The sequence below is a fragment of the Typopeltis vanoorti genome, chromosome 16 (genome assembly GCF_054136105.1).
Source record: "Typopeltis vanoorti isolate ZY-2024b chromosome 16, IOZ_Tvanoo_1.0, whole genome shotgun sequence".
In the NCBI taxonomy this organism is placed as follows: Eukaryota; Metazoa; Arthropoda; class Arachnida; order Uropygi; family Thelyphonidae; genus Typopeltis; species Typopeltis vanoorti.
In genome coordinates, this window is record NC_143564.1 from 23,096,170 (window position 1) to 23,121,179 (window position 25,010).

The window sequence follows — 25,010 nt, forward strand, 5'->3', positions numbered from 1 at the left end:
AAACAAGTGCCTGGTAGCCAGGAACTGGGCCTTCTCTATAAAATGGCCCAGATGCAAGAAACCTTTTGGGGGCCCTAAAATATTTTTCAAAGGTAAAAATTAAAGGATTCGAAATAAACGTATTGTAAAACCTCTTGCCTGCAAATGATTTTGGCACAGGAAAACAAAAAAAAACACATTCAAAATATCATATGTTTCTGCAAATGTGTACCGACTGTGCCCACTCGATCATGGGGCCCGGGTGCATTGCACCCACTGTGCCCCCGAGATAGAGGCCCTGCTGGTAGCAGTGAGAACAGAAGCAGATGAAATAGTGGAGTTACTGAATGATATTTTTGCAAAGGAGTGCCATCCAGGTAAATGATATTGCAGTATCAGATATGACTAATGCAAGAATAATTAAATGAAATTGGTGTTAGGATATTGCAGAACATTTAATGCAAAATAAGGGTCATGGGATTATATAGGATGTTAGACCACAGATTGAGAGAATGAGAAAGGACTGGCACTTCCTCTGACAAAACTAAGTCTATGCTCTGGGAAAGTGCCAAAGGAGTAGAAAAATAATAAAATTATTCTGCACAGAGGGCTCTAAAGAGAGAAAGAAAGACAATTACTGCCAATACTATCTATCGGTGGTAGCTGAAGGTAAAAGGCAGAATTTGGGAATGGGTAGATAGGAATATAATGGATCAGCATGGTTTTGTGGACAGCATCTTTTTTTTTATAATAAAGTGACATTTCAACTGGATAAAAAGAAATAACTATAGATATTGCTAAAAACTTCATAAAGATATTTCAGAGGATATCACATGAAACTGTTACATAAATTGGAGCAAATAGAGATGAAGCTGATGATATTGGTGAGAGGGTAGATACTAAAGAGGGAAACTGCATCCAGGAGACTAGTGGTATAATGAAAGGCTCAGTAATTTGACCGCTGTTTAATTTGCACATCAATGAGATAAGAAGATTTCAAGGGAAACATTTAGTTGTTTGCACCTGCAAAACCTAGGTAGGGTGATAGTCAAAAGATGACACGGAAATCATGCAAAATAAAAAACCACTGCTTTTTATTTTCCAAAAGTCAGTTATGGTTCCTTAGATCGTACCTTTTTACTTGGATAAGTGTGGTAATTCTAGAGTTAATACATGCAGCAGAGCTCTGACCTTCGGAGACAAGCGCTTTTATTAGACCAAGACCAATCGGACTTCAGTCCGAAATTCCTGGTGACTCTGGATAACTTTGAGCAGGTCACACGGTCTCGTACCGGCAACTCATCTTTCAAGTGTCTGCCTTATCGATGCAGAATTTATGCTTGGTGAGAATATATTGTTGGAAGTAGAGGAAATAACAGATCTGGGGGTGATAGTGGATAAGGATCTAAAATTTAGGGGATACATCGCCAAAATTGCAAGGACAACACAAAGGCTTCTGGGAATGATGCGGTGGACACTTATGTATAGAAGTAGGGAGATTCTTGTTCCGTTGTATAAGGCTTTGATAAGGCCACACATGGACTATTGTGCCCAGATTTGGTCACTGGGTTTTCAGAAGGATAAAGAGATGTTGGAAAGGGTCCAAAGGAGACTGACTGACTAAAGGTAGTTTCTGACCTCTGGAATGTCAAGTATGAGGAAAGATTGAGAAGATGTAATTTGCAGAGTCTGGTGGACAGGAGGAAGAGGGGAGATATGATAGGGACCTACAAGTCTCTATCATATCTCCCCTCTTATAGGATCAATGCTGGAGAAGTTCTACAGAGAATAGTGGCAGATCAGGGGAGAACCAGAGGTCATCCCTGGAAACTGTATAAAGAGGGTGTGAGAGGCAGGTTTTTTTCGTGCAGAGTTGTGAATGATTGGAATGCCTTGCCTGAGAATGTGGTGTCTGCAAAGAGTTTGAATGTGTTTAAAACACGGTATGATGAGCTGTGTGTGATGAAAGGACCTCCCAGATGAGTCTTTGACTCCATGAGGTCTTGGGGTGGCTTGCCTATCCCAAGACGCATCCTTGCCTGCTCCCTTTTATAATAATAAAAGGGAGTAGGCAAGGATGTTTTAGCCCCATTTAACTTTCAGAGATGAAGAAGCAATTAACCTCCACCTGTAGCTAATAAGAGATCTGGCCTGAACTATCAATGATATTAAATGGTATCTGATGAAGAGAGTACAGCAGGCCTATTGAAATCTCATCATCCCTAACACAATATTGGATTGTCTGAAATAGTTTGAGAATTCTATGGTCATTTCTTGAGTTTGAGATGAAAAACCAGAGTTTCCAAGAGAGGAAACCCCACTTGCCTGTGCCAGAGATCAACTAACTTAGGAACCATTTGAAGAAAGGCTTAGAAAAAGTTCCTTCAGTTGGCAATTAGAATCAAACTTAGAACAGTCTTTCTTCAAGAAGCCTAGTGCTATGGATGCAAACAATATTTCCACAGGACAGCATTTAGGATAATTTAAATACTCAATATCAGGGGGTGGTAAACTTTTCAGATGAGCAGGCCACATTCAACTTTTATTTTTAATAATCAGGCCACAAGCATTTAATTAAGAGAAAATAATAAGTGAAAAAAATACTTAAGTTATCAATTTTTATTATAATAATCTTAAAAAACACAGAAATATTTAAAGTATACAAGATTACGAGATAAAGTACGACATTCTCGTAATGACGTCTGATATTATATTCTTTCATAGCAGTAACACTTATGACAAATAAGACAAAGGGGCTTGTCCTCATTTTCAATAAAGAATACTTGCCGTTCCATTCATCATTAAACCTTCCTTCATCTGCAATTTTAAGTTTTCTTGAACCAATTTTTGAAATTAATTTTAACAAATATACATCCTCTGAAAATAATAAATGATGTTATTGAATTATATTAAAAGACAGACTAGGGAATGCAACTACAAAAATCCACCAAAATCCCTGTTGTTGTTGGATGAAGTCGCCTTTGTTATCCCCACACGACTCACACCAACTTGCACAGGGATATCATGACGTATAGGTATAAAATTATTTTTAATTTATTATTCATATTATAAAATGTATTATTTAAATAATTCTGCATACAGGCCACATGCCATGCAAGCATGATCAACCTTTTATGGGCTGCCAAAAATGCACATTTGGGCTGCATGCAGCCTGCAGGTCATCAGCCTGCAGTTGCTGACCCCTGCTCAAAATGGTCAGAGGATAATGGCTACCAGTTTAGTATGAGTTTAAGGTTGTGCACCTTGGGATAAAGAGTTCACGTGCTATGAGGACTACATTAATGGAACTGACTGCAACAAATTGATAAAGGCAGCATTATAGTTCACACTGACAAGCATGGATAGGCAGTTTACTGTTCCCCTTATAAGAGTTTATATAAGATCACGTTGACCACTGCACACAGACCTACTTGGGTATGAATTCCATAGGGAGGTTGTGGAGTAGAGGATCCATAGGCAAATTATCAAGATGGTGACAGGTCCATGGAATACTTGTTTGAGGATAGTTTGAAGGTCTTTGTATTATAAAGAGTGGTAGATGGGTGGAAAAAGGAGATTTTATATGATTGAAGTTAACTTTTCAATGTGGCAAGAAACAAGAGAATAAGGGGTTATCCTCTGGAAATTTAAGAGTGATTAGCATAGTGCTGATAATAGTGAGACATGAATTATATAAAAAACAAATGATACAACTGCGAAACAATTGCAGGACAAGCATTACTGGTATGTTATTACACTACTGGAATCCTTTAATTTGAGAGTGTTAATGCCTTTTCATTTCCAAAGGAGAAGAAGCATTCTTTAACTTTTTAGAATTTAATAGGTAGCCAATCTCATTTATCAGTAATATGGAATAACTGGTGTGCAGAAGAGAAGCAATGCTTACAATCTTTATTATTTTATGTACATGTTCTACAGTTGATTTTGCTTTGATGGATTAAGAACTAGTTTTTTTTTTTTTTTTAATGAGTAGAACCCTACTTGGCTACAACAAAATTGTTACTTCACAACCTCCCTATGGAATTCATGCCAAGTAGGTCTGTGTGCAGTGGTCAACGTGATCTTATATAAACTCTTATAAGGGGAACAGTAAACTCCCTATCCATGCTTGTCAGTGTGAACTATAATGCTGTCTTTGCAATATGTCTTCCAAACTTGAGTGGAATGAAGATGTTGGAATTTTTTTTTCCCCCACTTGGTTAGACTATAATAAACTTAGTTTAATCCTTTATCAAAGTCTAAGCAAACAAAGTTTGCACCTGAAGTGGGTATATGGGAGATACTAAGACAACTAGTGATGCGAGCTTGATCCACCTTCATCACAAATTGCCTCAGTCCTGAAGATACTCCAGGCACAAACTCTGTTTGCTTACACTTGGATAAAGGACTAAACTAAATTTATTATAGTCTAAGTGAGAAGAAAAAAAAACTTCCAACGTATTTCTCTAAATCCAGAGTAAAACTCTTGACAATAGACTAAAAGGCATCGTTTATTTCTCTTTGGACTTTTAAGACCATGAGGCAGGCATTAGGATCCATCCTCCAATTGCTTTGTCCACCTTCATATTGATTAAAAACATCAGCATCACCAGAAATTTGTCATGATAATAGAAGCATCATGTTCAAGAACAGTGTGTGCACTACAGTAAGGAGAACTTAAAACTTTTTAATGCTTGCCATAACACAAAAACAGACTTGAAAAACTAAGCATGCAGCAGGGTACCTGATACAGAATTTTTTTTTTAAAAAAATTATTTTTGGATAATATAATTTCTTCCTAATTTTCACCTCTAGATCAATTATGGTGTAATTACATATGGATTCACTTTTTTCAGTCTTGTTTGTACTCTACCCCAGCACATACAAACATTAAGAATTATGAAAGTATGAATAAATACATGGCACATCCTCGATGTTTAATATTAAGGAGTGTCTGCATGCATTGTAGGCTGTCTATCTTGCAGAATACTTGAATTGGGTGGCATGTGAGTAACATACACAGTAAGTAAATTTTTTATAACCAGAATATTTTTCATAGCTCTTCAAGCATAATTGCGTAGGTCCAAATTGAAGTAAGATGGGAACCCACTTGTAATTGATGCAGTTCAAGATCAGCCCTTCGAAAATTCTGGCTTAATTATTGATCAGATTCAAGTTGAAGAGCTATGATGAGAAAAACTGATGCTGTGGCTCCACAGGCAAGCTCCATTATTATATGGCTAATGAATCATCTTTGGCACCATTGTTATAGTTTTTATAAAAAGTTACTTAATTGTTCAACTATACATATACAACCATGCTTCTAGCTAAGCATGAGATGCCAAAGATATCTGAATCCCACCAAACCAATAGATTAAGCAGACTGCTCTAATTGCTTTTAATTCAATCAGTACAGTTGTTAATGCATTACTTATAAATGGAAATTTTTGATAAAAAACTCTTCATATTAATGATCTACTAGTTTTATGCAAAAAAACTTAATACATAATAAAAATGAAATATTAAAAGTACTTAAATCAATATAATTTTCAGACTACATACACCAATCTTTCAAATATCTACTATAATAAATTAAAGCTATACTACTTGATCTGTGCATTGCAACTGAATTAGCTGCAGTGAATACAGCAGTATATAAAGGTGGATGAATTAAATCATTATCACATACATTATGTATAGGAGATAACATCATAACTTAACTTACACTATCAGGATTTGTCTTGAGCCTACTGTACAGTTCTTGTATGGGAATAGTATGTTCATCCTATTTAAAAAATAAGTTATAAAGTAATAATGATATTACTAAAATTTTTGCAAGTGTCAAAACATTTATACAAATGCTAGGTTAATATTTTAAAAGAATTAAATACAGGAACCAGATTTCACTTCTCATGAATATATCAGTATTGTTAGTGACATCAATTTCAGTGCTGTGTATTTTATGTGCAGATTCTTAGTAGGTACTATGTAAACCAATAGGCTTTTGATAAGTTTTACACCAGTGTGGTTCCTCTCCCCCATGGCTTCAGTTACAAAGAGGCAAAGGCAAGTTTTCTCGAGAGAGCTGTGGAAAGAAGTTAAAATTTTATTTTTTGTGGGAATATCTATAATTGTTCAATTTTGTTGTATGATAGCCATGATCAGTAGGTGGTTGGCTAGTTAAAATTCTTTATAAATTAAAGGTGTTTTTTTTGTGGCTTTTGAGTCATTAAAATGGTGACAAGACAGATATGCATGAAAGATGAATGCAAATAGCATACATTTTCAAAAATTATGGAGGTACCATGAATGCAATAGATGTGCTTGGATAGAGACTACAGTTTGGGTGTGCAAGAAGTGTAACATGCTTATGGATTATGAGCTGTCTTTGAATATGAGCAGTAGCAAGCAAAAGTAAGTGCAGGGGATTGTAAATGTAGCTATACAAGTAAGCAGGATTGGCAGTATGGTCGAGTGCACGAAAAATGATATGGCTGATGATGGCAAGACAGCAAGTGCAAATGAGTAAGTAACATAAATGGCAGTGAGAAAGTAATTGAAGAGATGAAAGCAGAGGTTGGTAATTATGTGGTAGGAGATTAAACATATGAGGAACTAAGAATTACAAATTTATACAGAAACATAAGGAAGAATGGGACATAAGTATAGTCTTTTGAAAGATAGAATGAGAAGAGTAGTCCTGTATGAGAATCTAATGATTAGAGGTGTGGTGAGTGAAAAGGTGCACAAGGTTTGTTTTCTAAGAGGCAGAATGAGCAGGATGACTGAAGCACTGGGTAAGAGGAGTAAGTGAACAAAAGAGTTAGTAGTTGGTGCAAATGATTTGGTTAGTAACAAAGAGAAGGTAAGGAGGCTGTTGAGGAGAGTGAAAACTAACAGCGGTAGCATACCTGGGTAACAGCATGTTGCCCAGGTATGATGAGTTCAGAAGACGAGCAGAGATTTTGAATGGTATGCTAGCAGAGTTGTATGAGAAGAAAGGAATTAATTTTATGAATGTGTTGGATGAATTTGAAGGACCGATGGAGCTGTACAAAAGAGATGAACTACATTTGAATGGATTTGGTGAAGTCAGGTGGAGAAACTGTTGCTGCACAAGAAAAATGACTAAAGTTAATGGAAGACCTCAGGAATCTAGAGGTGACATGGAAGAGCAGGAAAGTGGGGTAGGAGCTTGATTATGAAGAGAAAGAGGATACACAAGACAAGAAAATGGCAGAGGCAGGTTGGACATGGAGATACTGTGCGAGACATGTAAATAATGGTTTCAGGAGTGGATGTATAATTGTGCAAGAAAGGATAAAGATAGAGATGTGAGAGTAATATTTAGGACTTGGGTGAGGTGTAGTATTAGACAGAGGAATCAAAAGGGGTGCATGAAGGAGGCATTTGAGAAGTGGGGCCTGTTACAGAACCAGAAATGAGCTAGTTGTATCTTTGCAAATGCCATTTGAAATAAGGGGAATGAAATTGTAGCACTGATAGAGTTCATTTGCCTAAAAATTGTTGGAACAAGTGAGACGTGGGTGGATGAAGATGGCATTCTGACAAAAACAGATGGAACTGTAGCGTTTCATGAAGACAAAGAAAAAAGGGGGAAGAGTGTTATTGATGATGGCAGAGAAGTTGTGGCCATCCGGAGTGGAGATACCAGGAGCAAACACTGACAGCTGTTGTGAAGCAGTATGGTGTGAAGCAGAGGTGGACAGCATGAAATGTTTGGTACAGTGTTGCTGTAGACCTGGTAATGTGGAAAGAAGGGAGAAGGAAATGTATCGACAAAACTGGTCTTGCTAATAAGAAAGGGTGATCATTATGGGCGATTTCAATTATAGTAATATAGACTGGATGGAACTGATTCCATCAGTAACCAAAGAGAATGAATTTGGGTGTTTAAGGGATAACTACCTTCAGCAGTAGATAAGAGGCCACATGTGAATCGAGGGTCTTGGATTTGATATCTCATCAGAAGAAGATGTAAATGAAGTGCACATCTTCCTCTAGTTCGTGAAAGTGACCATGAAGTGATCACTTGGGTGGCAGCCAGCCATATCAGGAGGTTTTTGAGAAAGAGTTACATGTGAAACTATAAGGCAGGTGGTTATGTCAAACTTAGGAGGCAGCCTGCAGCGATATCATTGAATGAGAATTGTGTGGGAAGGAAATCAATGCTGCTTAGTCTCTACTCAGGAATTATCTGGCAGATGCAATGACTGAGTATTCCGAAGGTTCAGGAGATTAAATAAGGTAGGTGTAAAATGGATGACTGAAGAGGTGACGCGTGCAATCTGGAAGAAGGGCATTGTGGAGGAGGCACAAGATGAATGGAGATAATCAGTCACATGAAGAGTACAAAGAGCAAGCAAGGAAGGTGACTCACTTAGTAAGGATAGCAAAAGTGCAGTAGCAGCAGTTAGCAAATGACACTAAAAGAAATCCTAGAGAGTTTTTTTTTTGATAAGTGGCCAGTAGAAGAAAGAATGATTATGGGAGGATGATGTTGGTCACTGATGAAAGAATGATAAATACTGAGGAGGATATTGTAGAAGTGTTGAATGAGTAGTTCATTAAAGTAGTCCATCCTCATGATTGTAACATAATGCAGAACTTGAGAACAGTGGGAATGGGGAGGACCTACTGATGGTGAGTGAGCACCCACTGATGGTCGGTGAGGTATGAGGAATTAAGTAAACTTGATGTCAATAAGGCTGTGAGAGACTCTGGTACATAATGGTATTTACCTATGGTATTCATGAAGAGAGGTAAAAAGGAGGAGGAAGAGTAGTGCTATTGATGACAGCAGAGGAGTTGTTCCCATCTATGGTGTAGATGCAAGATGCAAATAGCAACAGTGGAGTTGTAGCAGCATGGTGTGAAGTTGAGGTGGACAGGATGAAATGCTTAGTAAGGTGTTGCTATAGGCTGGTAATGCGGAGGATGGTGAGAAGAAAATGTATAGGTAGACATACTGGTCTGGCTAATAAAGGCAGTGCCGTAACGAGGGTGTGGCAAAAGAGGCATCCAGCACGGGCTCAACTAGGTTAAAAAGTAAAAAATAAAAATAAATAAATAGATATAAAAGTCCACTATTTTATATTGTATTTTTAAATTTTGGAAATACGGTGCTTTAGAGACACAAATTCTTCAACACACTGCAACTCATTTTGATGGGGTTAATAGTATTTAAAATATTGCATTTAGTAAAATTTAACTTGTTACATTTAAATTTTTCAAAATTTTTGTCATTTGGTTTGGAGGGGGGGGCAAGTTAGACACTTGCCACAGGCGCTTCATACCTTCTTTACTGTACTGAATAAGGGTGATCATTTGGCGCAATTTCAATTATGGTAATATACATTAGAATGAAGAGACGGCACCTAGAACCAATAAGTACAAATTTGAGTTTTGGGGGGACAATTATCTTAGGCAGTATGTAACAGAGTATATGAAGGTGGAGGGTCTTGGATTTGATTAACTCAGAGAAAGTTATTGTAAATGGTCACATCTTGCACCAGATGGTGAAAATGACCATGAAATCAGCAACATCCAGACTTCTCTGAAGTGGTTATATGTGCAACTATAAGGCAAGTGATTATGACAAACTTAAGAGATAGCAATATCATGAAATGAGGAATTGGATGAGAAAAAGATTAATACTTCTTGGATTTTACTCAAGAACTATCTGGCATAGGTGATGTCTGGTTGTGTATTCCAAAGGTCAGGAGATTAAATAAGATAGGTGTGAAAATGGACGACTGAAAAGGTAAAGCATGCAATAAAGAAGAAAAAAGCACTGTGGAGGTGGTACAGTTTATCCCACTTGTGGTACACAAAGAAAGTGGTGCCCAGATTTGGTCACCTCAGTTCCTTCTTGATGGGGAGGAGGTTGAGAGGATCCAGAGGCGAGTGACTAAGATGATAGCAGGTCTATGGAATGCACCATATGAGAACAGGTTGAAGATTTGTGGGTTGCAGAAACTAGTTGATAGGCGAAAAAGGGGAGATATGATTGAGACATTCAAATTGCTAAAAGGATTCTACAGGATTAATTCAGATGATATTTTTGAGATCAGGACTGGTGGTGGGAGAACTAGGGGACACCCATGGAAGCTGGGCAAGAGCGTGGTTAGCAGGGGTGTTAGAGCTGGGTTCTTTACTTTTAGAGTGGTAAATGAGTGGAATAAGCTGCCAGAGTCTGTTGTGGGTGCTATGACAGTGAGCGAGTTCAAGGCAAGGTATGATAGATACTGTGAGAATGTTGAACAGCTGTGTGAACATGATGTTTAGGGCCTCCCTCGATGAGTCTAAGGACTCTTGGAGTAGCCCGTGGTAATAATAATAATAATAAAAACTGCAGAGGAAGAAGTGTAAAGATCAAGTGAGGCCAAAAGAAATTCTAGGGAGTTCAATATGTAGCCAGTAAAAGAATGATTATAGAACATTATTGGTCAGTAGTAAAGGTAGAATGATAACCAATGAGGAGGATATAGTAGAAATGTTAAATTAGCAATTCATTAAAGTTCCATCCTTGTGAATATAATGCAGAACTTGACAGCAATAAAAGAGGAGAGAGAGAAGAGTCATTAATTACACCAATCAGTATTTAGGAGTGGTGATAAAAGTACTAAGAAAGTTTTTCCAATTGGTTATACTATAAATTAAAGATGCCAAGAAATGATATTCTTGGTTTAATCCTTTATCCAAGTAAAAGCAAACAAAATTTGCACCTGAAGTATTTTCAGGACTGGGAAACTTGTATATAGAAGCTAATGACTTTACATCACTTGCCTTCACATCCCATCCAGACCAGTTTTGAACTTTGAGGTCTCATTAGTGGGAGCCAGAACCACAGGTGATACCAAGGTTGAAGTAATGCAGAAGACAGTTTCATATACGAGTAGTTAAAAGGTAAATAAAAGTAGCTAAATCCAACTATCGCTGGATTAGAGATAGTTGGAAGTTTTTCCACTTTGTTATACTATAAATTAAAGATGCCAAGAAATTATATTCTTGGTTTAATCCTTTATCCAAGTGTAAGCAAACAAAGCATATAGAAGCTAATGACTTCACATCACTTGCCTTAGTATCAATAATGCAAAGCACATATCCTTACAGGTATGTATAATGCTATGCATTATGGGAAGGGTCAGACTTGGATAAAGGACAAAAGCCCTTTGGTCAGAGAGACCTGCATTTGATTCCCATCCATGACGTAAGGAACTTTTATCTGGTTCTTTTGAGCGACTAACTCATCTTTTGACTAAAGATGAGTTAATCGGTCTCACATAAACGGTAGAGGATTTTTTCTCCTGGAAACTTTATCCCTCAAAACAGACAAAGCAGCCAGTAGAACACTGGCAATTTACAGACAAGAATGCTTGGAGGTGTAGGGCTAATTGCCTCATCCTCGGATTACAGTTAAGAAATCCAAGGGTACTTTCAAGGCTATAGGTGCTAAGTGCTGTTAAAGCCACTGAATGATGGGCGAGTTAGATGAGAAGGAATGGCTACATGATGATACTGTTGGGTTTTGCAAAGGCATTTGACAGGATACCACATGGAACTATTGTGCAAACTGCAACAAATGGGGATGGATATGAAACTGGTGATATGGATTAAAGGGCGGCTCATGGACAGATAACAAAAAGTAGTATCCAGGAGAAGGCATATAAGTGATGTGCCACAGGGCTCTGTTCTTGAACCACTGCTCTTTTGTTTGTACATAAATGATATAGAAAAGAATTTGAAGGGAGATATTCAGTCATTTGCTGATGATGCAAAGTTGGATAGGTTAATCAAGGTGATGTAGTGAGCTTGCAGGATGATTTGAAAAAGGTGACTGTATCAGCAAAAGATAATGGATGTCGATTTAACATGGAAAAGTGTAAAGTTATGCATTTTGGGATACAAAGATTATAAGTGTGTACCATATTGAGGGAACTGTACTCTAGGAAATTAATTAAGTCAGGGATTTTGGGGTGGTGGTGGTAGTAGTAGTAGTAGATAGAGTTGAAGTTTAGGGGGCGCACTGCTAAAGTAGTCAAGGTAGCTCACAGGATTACTTGGTTATTGAAGAACACATAAACAGAGATAAAGGAGTTATTATTCCTCTTTATAAAGCTTGATACAACCACATCTGGATTACTATGCTCAGGTCTGGTCACCTTGGTTTCTTGAGGTGGTGGAGAGGATCCAGAGGCAAGTAATAAACATGGATAATGCTCAATATGAGGATAGATTGAAGGTTTGTGAATTGCGAAAGTTGGTTGATAGGTGAAAAAAAAAGCGGGGGGGGTGACAAACATTTAAGTTACTTAAAGGATATTATAGGACTGATGCAGGGGAAATGTTTCAACACTTGGCTAGAGGAAGCAGAACAAAAGTCGTCCCTGGAAGTTGGGTAAGAGCATGTTAGCAAGGGCACGAGGACTAGATTTGTCGCTTGGAGAGTGGTGAATGAATGGAACAGGTTACGTGAGTCAATTGTAAATTCTTTGTCTGTTAATGGTTTCAAGGAGAGGTACAATAAGTACTGTGTTGATAGTTTGGGTCTCCCACAGTGAGTCTTAGGAGTCCATGGAGGTGACTGTGAAGCAATAATAATCAACGAGTCTTAAATTGACCCAAGTTCCAGATGAGTGGAAAGGAATCAAAAGCTTTGTAAAATCTAAATGCATATTTAGATTTTACAAAGCCCTTCAAAAGATTGCCATATGACAAGCTAATAATTTAATTGGAACAAATGGAGTTGGATCTTAGATTAGCATTTTGGATTGGAGATTGACTGCCTCTGATAGGTATCAGCAAGTTGTGTATGTGGAGTGATATCCCAGAAAAAGAAAGTCACTAGTTGCATTCCTTAGGAGTCTGTTTTGGGGCCAATGTTTAATCTGTATGTAAATGACATTGAGAAATGATAAATTTAGTTTAATCCTTTATCCAAGTGTGTGCAAACAAAGTTTGCACCTGAAAGTATCTTCAGGACTGGGGTAAAGTGGTACAACACCAGGCAACTCCTTGCAAAGGTGGAGCAAGCTACCAACACTCCTATCTCAGTATCTCCCATAATGCAAAACATCTCCTTTCAGATATGTATGATGTTATGCATTAAGGGAAGGGCCACTACCCAGACTAGTTTCGACCTTTATTGAGGTAGAATGGGGAGTTCATGCCTTTCATCACTGGCCTTTTTAGATTTAAAAAAGTTGTGCTGAGAGTCAGCTTGGTAGTGAGAGAGGAGAAGGAAGATAGAGTGGATAGTAGTAAATAGTTGAAAGAGGCCTCAGTTGATCTACTTGGCCTGACTTAAATGCCAGCACCAAGCAGATCTCCGACATTATCTCCCTCCATCCGTTCTCCGGCCAGCCACACCGGGCAACTCCTTGCAAAGGTGGAGCAAGCTACCAACACTCCTATCTCTCTTTGCAAGGAGTTGCCTGGTGTTGTACCACTTTCCCCCAGTCCTGAAGATACTTTCAGGCACAAACTTTGTTTGCACACACTTGGATAAAGAATTAAGCTAAATTTATTATAGTCTGACCAAGTGAAAAATAAACTTTCGACATTGGGAAAGGCTGGAATGCTGATATAGCAGATTTTTTTTAAACAGATGATGCAAAGTTGGGAAGGGATGAGGAGTAGAATAGATGATGTGGCCTTACAAGAGGACTTGAAATAGATTGGGTGAATGGCAAGTGTGTGGTGCTGCCAGTTCAATATAGTAAAGTGTAAGGTTTTAAGATTTGAGAAGCAAAGATAGGATACAGAGTATAAGACTTGTAAAGATACCTTAGAGGTGGAGACAAAAGATTTAGGGTGATGGTACATAGGGATCTGAAATTTTAGGCTAAAATTGCAAGGGCAGCACATTGCAGGTTATGGCAATGATGCAGACAACACCGACATGTAAAAGTAAGGAATTTATGATTCCACTGTACAAGGCTTTGGACTACCCACAACTACTGTGCACAGATTTCTTTCCCAGTTTTGAAAAGGACAAAGAATTGTTGGAACAGGTTCAGAGATGACTAATAGCCAGTTTTGGGTCTCTAGAATGTTGAGTATGAGGACAGATTAAGACTGAGTGGTTCATGTATTAGAAAAGTTGGGTAAAAGTAAAATTCAGGAATTGGTAGATAGGAATATGATACATTATAAGAGGCAACATGGTTCTGTAAAAGGTAGCTACTGCCTGAGTAATTTATTCACATTTTATAATAAGGTGATAGCAGAATTGGATAAAGGAAATGGCTATACCATGACACTGCTGGACTTTACAAAAGGCATTTGACAGAATACTGAATAAGTTGGCATAAATGAGAATGGATACGAGGCTGGTGGCATGGATGGAAGGGGGGGGGGGTGCTGACAGACATCAGAAGATAGTGTAGAGCAGAATCAAGGTGAATGAGGGTGACTAATGAAGTATTCCAGTACTCTACTAGGACCATTACTCTTTGTGTATATTAATGTTATTAATGATATAGCAAAAGATTTGAAGGGGGGGACATTCAGTTGTTTGCTGATGAAAAACTAGGGAGGGAAATAGTTGATAAAGGTGATTTAGATATCTTACAAGATGATTTAAATAATTTGGTAGTGTGGGCAAAGGACAATGGTTATCAATTCAATGTTGTAAAATTTAAGGTAATGCATTTTGGGATGAAGAGATCACACACTTTGTATCATACTGATGGTACTAATTTACAGGAAATTGATGAGGCTATGGATCTGGGGATAAAGAGGGAAAATAACCTCTTTCTTTACTTGTCGATGTGCTCTTCATAAGGATATCATTTGGCCACATGTTGACTACTGTGCACAGATTTGGTCACCTGCACTTCTTGGAGATTGAGAGGTGGTGGAGAGGATTCAGTGATGAGTGAACAAGCTGGTGACAAGTCTGTAGAATGGTCCCTATGAGGATAGATTAAGGGTGTGTGGGTTGCAGAGTTTACCTGATAGGCAGAGGAGAGGGGATATGATAGAAACTTAAAAAAGGTACTAAAGGGGCACTAAGATTGACACAGAAGAAATACATGGGGAGTAAGGGAAAAACAAGGGATCACATTTAGAAGCTGTCTAAGAGTGTGTGGACTAGATTCTTTTCGTGGTGAATGAGTGGAATGGGTTGCCAGAGATTGGTTGCAAGCACCCCAACAATGAATTGGTTTAAGGAGATGTATGATATGTATTGTGTTAATGGATCAAGTGGGTTCCCCTACGATGAGTCTCGACTCCATGGAGTGTCCATATAAATAATAATAATGCAAATTGCACAGCCTAATGGATAGAAACCCGAACTTGAGACAAATTGGTAAGAGGTAATTATCAGATTAATGTGGATGAGATTTTTCATAAAATGACTTGTGACAAGGGGAAGAACAAGAGGCTATATCTGGAAGCTGTATAAAGAGGGTGTGAGCAAAGGGGATAGATGAGTAGTAGTTTTTTTTGGGTGGAGAATAGTAGTGTGACCCCCCTGTGATGAATTTTGATTCCGTGGAGAAGTGATGAAACCATGACAGTGACTAGAAGTTGATGATGAATCTGAGGTATAGTAGTTACCATGAATCTCAACACAAATGTTAAAACTTTTATAATTATTTGTTTTTGAAAGAAATATTAATTTCTCACAAATTTCCTTTGCTTGAGAGGGGATGGGGGATGCCAGTGTTACTAAAATTTTAAGTGGTACATGGGTACTGAAAATTTGATAAACATTGTCCTAGTCAACATTGTGACCAACCTTGCAATGTGAAAGTAGTAAAAATCTGCAAGTGTAGCAGATATGATAGTACAACAGAATTAAGATGTCCCCATTTTATTGTAATCATAGTAATAACCATGCAATTACCATTGCATGGTTATTACCATGCAATCACATTGAACCTGTATCATTTAACTTAGTGTGATATCCAACCCCCACTTCAAATGCATACACAAGAGACTATTGCCACAGAGAGCTACACAGAAAAATTAAGGATTGGACTGTCTCATCTTGAATGAATGTGTGTGGATTCAACAGACCCAAAGAAGATGTGACAAATGACCATAGATGTGGAAAATTTAGCTTGTGTACATGAACTTGTTGTGGTCTCATTGCCACTGTTCATCTATCTTGTCAGCAGGCTTCAAAACATGCAGCATTTTGTAATTCACAGGTACTTCAAATCAGTAGTAGCCATAAAATACAATAAACATTTTTCTTCAATAACTGAAGCTATACTAGCCGTATTATTATTTTATTATTCAGGCCTCCATGGAGTCAAAAGACTCATCGTGGGAGGTCCTTTCTAAGAACATAAAGTCTGTCGAAACTCATTGAGGGGAGGTTCCCCCCCCCCTAAGAAACACAAAGTCTATCATACCACTCCTTAAACTCATTGACCATTCTCGCTCTCACCACTCCATCAGACAATGCATTACATGGTTCAGCCACCCACCATGCAAAGAAACCACTCCTCACCCTCTTCCTCACAATTTCCTTTTGTAACTTCCAGGGATGGCCTCTTATCACTCTTTCCCGCTGTTCAACCAAAAAACTCCCCAGTGTCAACCCTGTAACCACCTCTCAACAGTTTAAGTCTCAATCATATCACCTCTCCTATCCACCAAACTCTGCAGTCCACATTCCCCCAGCCGATCCTCATAACCAAAATTGTAGTCCTGAAACCATCTTTGTCATCTGTCTTTGTACCCTTTCAACAGTTAATTTATCCCCTTCAAATCCTGGGGACCAAATCTGAGAACAATAGTCTAAGTGTGGCCTGATCAGATACAACGGAATGATAATCCTTTTATCTCTGCAGGTCAGTGTCCTTCTCATAATTGCAGCAATCCTCTGTGTTACCTTCACCACCTTTGCAATATGTCCCTTAAATTTCAGGTTTCTATCAATCATCAACCCCAGATCTCGTCTCCCCTACTTCCTCCTGTATAACTCCTCCCACAGAGTATGCAGCATCCCATCGATGTTTCCCAAACCTCAAGACCTTACATTTTGCTGCATTAAACCGAAATCCCCATTCATTTGCCCATCTATCTAGCTTATTCAAATCCTCTTGCAGGCTACCACATCTGCACTATTACTAATAATCCATTATATTATATAATCTTTTATATTTACTGTGGTGTAGTAAAGTGGTTTTCTAGATGTAATAAACGACCACAGATGTCAAAAATGTAGCTTTTGGTTGAGTGAACTTTAATGAAATATGCAGTAGTAGTTTTATTATTAGTTTACTTATTTTCAGGTTGGCCTGTCTCACACACATTCCATGGTTTATGGGACAACATCCATAACACTTTATTTTGCAAGTGCATCTCTACAAATTGAGAACACCACACAATAATGAAGTACTGTATGACAGTGGATGATGTTCCATGACAGGAACACAATTTGTTTTCCAAACGTTGACACCAACTCAGGAACATAGTGGCATCAATGGACTGCACTTTATCTGTTGATTTCTAGAAGTGGCATATAAAATTTATTGCAAACCTTCCCTATTTACTTAATATGATGCATAAAGTTAAGGGAAAGAAAGGGAGGAAATAGATGAAAGTTCCTAGCCGGACAAAATAATATGGCATGAACATGTTCTCAACACATTGGTTTATAGGTTTGTGGATTCAACAGACTCAAAGAAGATGTAATAAATGACCACAGATGTGAAAAATGTAGTTTTTATAGATGAACATGTTTGTGGCCTCACTGCCAATCATTGAAATAACTAATTGTGATGACTTTTTCGGGAAATGGCAATATACACTAAAATATTAATTAAAAACTAATCAATACCTTCCAATATTTCCGCAATGTTACATTGCCATCTTCTGGGAACATAAAACTATTTTAGGCACTAACAACGAGCAAATGAGGCTGAAGAAGGCAATTGGCGTTGATCCTAGAGTCCTAAAGATGCCTCTAGCAGACTAAATTGGGTTGTCTTGGCTGATGTTTTTAGGATGCAAGCTTCCCAAATTTGGGACGGTCTCATGCATCCAATTTGTTGAGGTTTGGGATGTTTTTTTTAAATTTTTTTTTTAGAGCTGAGGCTGATTCCAGGAATAATCTTTCATATTTATATTTGCTGCGGTGTGGTAAAGTGGCTTTCTTCCAGCGTATTCTGTGGTGGGTATCTAGTGCATGGTTTGTAAGTCTTGAGTGGTGTATTGGTGACACTGGATGTAGTCTTTGTGTTCTGATATCCTGATGTTAGCTGTCCTGCTTGTTTGGCCATAGTTGGACAGTTTATGACTGCAAGGGACCTGGTGTACTCCAGGTAGGTCTAGGGGAAGTGGTTGGTCTTTGGTAGAGCAGATAAGGGATGCCAATTTCTTATATGGTTTGTAACAGGTAGTCAGGTCTTTTTTTTTTTTTTTGATAAAAAATTGACATTCCTTACTGCTCTACCAAAGACCAGCCACTTCCCCTAGACCTACCAGGTCCCTTGCAGTTGTAAACTATCCTACTACGGCCAAACTAATATCAGTTTGGCCGTACTAACACGGATGTAGTCTTTGTTTTAGGATATATATATATATATATATATATATATATATATATATCTGAAAACAAAGACTACATCCGGTTTCACCAATACAGCCACTCAGGACTTGCAGACCATGCACTAGATACCTGCCACTTTACTACATCATAGCAAATATAAAAGATTATTACTGGAATCAGCCTCAGCTCTAAAAAACTACCCAAACCTCAACAAATCTGGGAAGCTTGCATCCTAAGAACAACAGCCAAGACAACCCAATTTAGCCTGCTAGGGGCTAAACTCTAGGACCAATGGCAGTTGGCTTCTTCAGCCTCATTTGCTCGTTGTTAGTGCCTGCATGCACATATCATAGTTTTATGTTCCCAGAAGATGGTAATGCAACATTATTTAAATATCGGAAGGTGTTGATTAAATTTTTTTTAATTAATATTTTAGTATATGTTGTCATTTCCTGAAAAATTTAAAGTCATGTATAACCAACGTACAAGTTTATCTACAACTACTTGCGATATCATGAATGCAAAGATTGCAGCACAGCACCTACCATTTGCAGGTAGCATCATAAATTTTTATAATCTTGTAATTATGTAAAACTAATAGCTATATTAAAAGATGTTTATCAGAATGCAGTTGCAGCAGTTAGAATAGGTGATGATTTTGGGGAAATGGTTTAAAACAAGGCAGTCAGAGATGTTATCTGCTGTGGTAAATTTGTTCAGAATGAGATATTTCATATTAATGATAAAAAAGGAAGAACCTTAGCAGAGAGCTGTCTTTTATAATGAAAGGTAGGGGAAGTCTTGTTGGAGTACTTAGAAACACATGGTTTCTAATACTAATATTAAGTGTACTTAGTCCTGTTTGATCAAAATAAGAAATGTACCAGTGCTTAGAGTATTAAAGGTTTGCTCTAGTTTTGGTGTTAAGATTGGATTCTGCTTTTACATAATTCATCATCACGAACCACGGGCTCAGATGTCTGATGCCTGCTTCACTATCTTCTTCCACCTTTCTTTGTCCAGTGCGCAGTGTTGCAGTTTTTGTACATCCATTCCACACCAGTCTCTTATATTGTCTACCTCTTCTGTTTAAACCATCCAAAATACCAAACATAAATGTCTTTATCTTCTGGTCCTCATTCACTCAACAGATGTATCCAAATAATTGCAGCTTCCATTTTATAATCTTCTGCATTAGATTCTGTTTTGGTTCTATCTTCTGATAGAGCTCTTCATTGTGATTTTCTGTATCCATCCTGTTCTTAGAATCTTCCTATAACAAGTTCTTCAAATGCCAAAATTCTTTTTCTTGATTCCTTATTTATTACCCACTTTTCAGATCCATACAGTACACTGCTGAAGATGCATGTTTCCATTACTCTTAGTTTTGTTTGCAGGCTGATCACTTTACTTTTCCAGATGTTATCCATGGCCTTCAGATTTGTTCTTCCCTTTGCAATCCTGATCTTTATTTCTTTTTTACAGTTCAAGTCATATGTCAGTTTACTTCCCAAATATGTGAATTGTTCATTTTCTATATCAGTTCCATCCACTTGTATCTTTTGTTTCATGTTCTTCTCACCAAATACCATTGTCTTTGTTTTTTCCAAGTTCATAACAAGTCCAAATCTCTTCCCTTCCTCATTTAACAGTTTCAGTGTTTTTTGTAGTTCTCTTTCGTCTTCTTCAATAATAACAATATCATCTGCAAATCTCAGATTGTTAATTCTCATTCTGTGTACAGATATTCCTTTGGCATCTTCCTTCAGTTTATCAATTGCTCTTTCTAAATGTGCGATGAAAATGCTTGGTGATATTGGGTCTCCCTGTCTAGTACCTCCTGCTTGTTTTAAACCATTTCCCCAAAATCATCACCTATTCGGATATTTATCAGAATGCAGTTGCAGCAGTTAGAATAGGTGATGATTTTGGGGAAGAGCTCTATCAGAAGATAGAACCAAAACAGAATCTAATGCAGAAGATTATAAAATGGAAGCTGCAATTATTTGGACACATCTGTTGAGTGAATGAGGACCGGAAGATAAAGACATTTATGTTAGGTATTTTGGATGGTTTAAACAGAAGAGGTAGACCATACAGAGAATGGATAGACAATATAAGAGACTGGTGTGGAATGGATGTACAAAAACTGCAACACTGCGCACTGGACAAAGAAAGGTGGAAGAAGATAGTGAAGCAGGCATCTGAGCCCGTGGTTCATGATGATGAATTATGTAAAAGCAGAATCCAATCTTAACAATAAAACTAGAGCAAACCTTTAATACTCTAAGCACTGGTACATTTCTTATTTTGATCAAACAGGACTAACTTGTAGCACTTAATATTAGAAACACATGGTTTCTAATGCTAAGTACTCCAACAAGACTTCCCCTACATTTCATTATAAGAGACAGCTCTCTGCTAAGGTTCTTCCTTTTTTACCATTAATATGAAATATCTCATTCTGAACAAATTTACCACAGCAGATAACATCTCTGACTGCCAACCGATAAGCTGTGGGTCAAAATAGTGGTATTTTGACCATGTATCTCCTATTGTCAAAATATTATCTCCTATTGTCAACCCCCCCCATCCTATTAACATCTGTTGAGGCTTGAAAAAGTATTGCATCTGATCTAAATGAAAAGGTTTCCAAGTATTATCTAACTTTTAGCCAATGACACTCAAGTTTGCATTTTGTGCAAGATGCCCATAATAAAAGCATAGCATTTAAGATTTTCTAAAAACTGACTTGTATGCCCATTATTTTTACAAAGTTATGTAACACTTCATGCTTATTTAATATCTTTTTGTCTCACTACCAATATCTTTGTCTCACTACCTGAAACAGGTAGTCATATTTGCTTTCACATGCATAGGAAAACAGCAATGTCTTAGCTCGTAGCTAGGCATAAGTGAGATCATTTTAATTTTGATTAATTTTAAATAATTAGTTGTGAAGAATTAACTATAATTTTGAAACTTGGGTATAAGGAGCAATAAATCCTAACTGGAAATTTGGCTTTGTTCACTAATTGTTCACAAGAGGGAAAATAGGTGCAAATTAATTTGTGTGTATAAAAGCATTGTATGTACCTGCATTCAATTTAATTTCAAATTTGCTTCCAAAATAGTTACCATAGTGACTTCCTGTTTGAGTTCATCCAAATCAGATTTTGCTTTCTTCCCCTTCTTCCCCTTTGCATTTGTGTTAGCAACAGCTCTCCCATCTTTGGCCATGTCTGATGAAACTGCAGCACGATAACTATTTGATCTTCCTGACTGAAAAGTTAATATTTTTCACTTATTAATGAAATTTAAGATTATAAGAAGGAAAAAAATAGAAGGCTTCAGTTTGGCATTGTAAAAGTTATAGTAACAAAACACGAAATCCATTACTTCAAATAATTTGGAAAAAAACGTGAACATTCACAAGAGTTTGAGAATACAATCTTTAGCATTGGAATTGCCATAGGCAGGGCCGTCACCAGATCAGATCATGCCCTGAGGCAAACAATTAAATATTGTCCCTGATGGATTATAAGACAAAAATAAGAAAATCTCCAATTGCTATTTTGTTTTTATTACAAGAGAAACATTAATGCAAAACGATTACATAATAATATTAATTAAATGTTTGCTATACAGGGATATCGCACAATAAAACTGTTCATAACTCTTCTAAATTTAAATTATAAGCCATGTCTGCCTCAATCGATATAGCTGCTAGATCAACCAATCTTTCTTGGGTCGTTGCTGTTTGCAAATAATTTTTAATCAGTTTAAGCCTGGAAAAACTTCTTTCTGCACCTGCTACACTAACAGGAATTGTTAGCATAGTGACGCCGCCTACTGCACCATGACTGAACAAGTGCCCTTATTAAGCTGTGCCGTGAGGCAGGATACCTCTAAGCTACACCCTGTTGATGGTGCTGGCTGTTGGTCATGTTTTTCTAATCACTATCGTCCATTTTGAAATTATGTTTCAAATTCAAATATTTGGCAATGAAATTATGGATTTATAATATCCTTGATTTCTATATACTAAACTTATTAAAATAAATACACTACATTAGACTTTGCTCCAAAATATAGACTAAATTTCTTTGCTGTCTTCACTGTTAGTACTAAAAAGGTTATATGCAAGCCGAAAAATACAATAATCATACAAAATTAAATATTACATGTGTTTCAATGCATGTAATGAAGCACATGTGCTTCAATGCAAGAGAAGAGCTGTTAGAATTACTACTAGAGTTTGTTAGGAGTAAAGACAAAAAAACTTGCATAAAAATCCTTTAATAAGATTACTTCTCAGAACTGGGAAGGTTTAAGATGATCCCTATTTATGTTCCATTTTATGTAGTATAGCTACATAGTTTTGTAGTCTTCTTTCTAGAATAATTATCTTTCTGAAAGATGTTAGCTTACACCAAGATAAGCTTACTCCAGCTTATATCTAAAGGAAAACAGAGTCAGATCCAATTTATCTATTTCCTAGTATCCTCCGTAATCTAGGGATGATTATTAAGAATCTAAGTCCTTTATAAAAATCACTATTACTACATAACCTGGAATTGAAATAATAGCGCATAACTGACAGTTCTTCTCCTACATTGAAACACAAGCACTGATATAACATGCAATTTTTTAAAATTACATGTTATTTTTCTGTATTACATGAATGCAACCTGGACTGCAGATAGGCAAGTAACTAGATTGAGATTCAGCACTATGAAACAAATGTTCAAGTTTAGAAAAATGTGCATGTTTCTGCCTCATAAGCAGAATATGCAATAAAAGAGCTATTAATAAATTTTCTGTATCAATCTCCTACACAAGAGATCACAAAACCTATAACACTGCCACATGTGCAAGGTGATTAAGCCAATAGATAGAATTCTGCTTCTTGATGGGAGAGGTTTTATTCATTGGGAAAAAATTGTGCACTCTTCATTTAAAATTGGCACTGTCTTTTCCAATTGTACTCCAAATTATTATTTGACACCTCCAGGGAGTCCACAGCCTCAGAGGGAGAGTGTGCCAACAGCATCGAATGATTTACCCCTTCCAACTACTAACTAGGTTAAACTTGCTTAACTTTCTGCGTGAGCCATTAGTAGCAGAGGCTCTACCAATCGATTATGCAAGAATATTGTCTGCATATTTAATGATTGATATTCGTGCCATTTATTTGTAAGACCTGGTTCTTTGTCTATGGTTTTCCATATTTCCTTGAGATATAGTAAATAAATTTGGTAAGAGTAGGCAATCCTGCATAACTTACATTTCTACTTGGAATTTGTTTTTATTTTATTAAATTTGACAGTTGCTTTGGAATCTATAATAATTTATAATAAAGGTTTGTAGTTCTGAATCTAGTGTCATAGATTTTAAGATGTTTATCATTTTGTTCCTATCAATGGAATCAAATGCTTGTTTCAAGTCGAATAAAACTGCAGTATATAGGCAAGTTGTATGCCTAGTACTTTTCAGTCAGGCAATTAACTGTAAAAATATGGTCTGTAGCAAACCTCCCGGCTCTGAATCCTGCTTGATCTTTTCCTGTTGTCTCATTCATTGAAGTCTGGATTCTATTTTGTATAATAGATGTGAATAATTTGTAGCTGTGACTTAGCAATGTTATGGGTCTGTATTTTTCACACCTTTGTTTATCTCACTGAAAATTGGTATTATGCCTGTCTTCCAGTCATCTGGAATTTCACTAGTATATAGTATTTGGTTAAAAAGTAAATCTATGGCTGCTATGCCACCATATTTCCACAGTTCACAAGGAAGGTGATCATAACCAGGTGACTTAGACAAGTTCATTTGGTTTATTGCATTCAAATTTCTTCTTTTATTAAAATATAAGGATAAAAGGGCCTCCTGGATGAGTCTTTGACTCCATGAGGTCTTGTTTAATAATAATAATAATAATAATAATAATTATAAATGGTGCATTTTCACTTTCTGGTGTTTTTCCTGTCTTCTTCCCTCTGGAAAAGAATCTGGTATTCTTTCCAATTTTTTTTTTTTTTTTTAATCTCTTGAATTGTTCCCATTTCAATATTTTTAACTTTCATTTTTAGTGGTCTGTTTTGGGATGTTTTTGTCAATTTTGATAATTTTAAATAGTCTTGCTACAACCAAGCATTTTTGGCAGATCTGCACATTCTATGTATTTTGTTTTTCAGTTTTTAATAATTTAAGTCTTCTACAGATGTTAATATATCCCATTATTTTATAGGCAAATTATGTACATTTTGTAGTCTTAATAATATTTTGCTTTTTCCTATTCTTTGTGTTTAATGCTCATATTTCAGTTCTATATAACAACATGGGAACTGTTTACTAATTACTATTCTCGCATCTCCATGCAAACACAACAAGCCAGCGACAATACAAGCAACCCTCACTCAAGTGAACGACTGAACACTCTGCCAATTTTTTAAAATCTTTTGTAACCATTACATCTCTAAGTTGTAGTCACCAA

General features: G+C 36.9%; 1 protein-coding gene across 3 annotated transcripts in view; it reads right to left on the reverse strand.

The window, feature by feature from the left end:
* The window catches only part of LOC150097892 (sodium/potassium-transporting ATPase subunit alpha-like), a 221,532-nt gene that overhangs the window by 150,241 nt on the left and 46,281 nt on the right, over window positions 1–25,010 (reverse strand). For all 3 annotated transcript variants that reach the window (XM_090405971.1, XM_090405968.1, XM_090405969.1), the window contains exons 2-3: window positions 21,653–21,796; window positions 5,705–5,764 (exon numbers count right to left, since the gene is read on the reverse strand). In XM_090405971.1, the coding sequence (XP_090262097.1) occupies window positions 5,705–5,764; window positions 21,653–21,754 (162 nt within the window). In that variant the 5' untranslated portion in view covers window positions 21,755–21,796. The remainder of the gene's footprint in view (window positions 1–5,704; window positions 5,765–21,652; window positions 21,797–25,010) is intronic.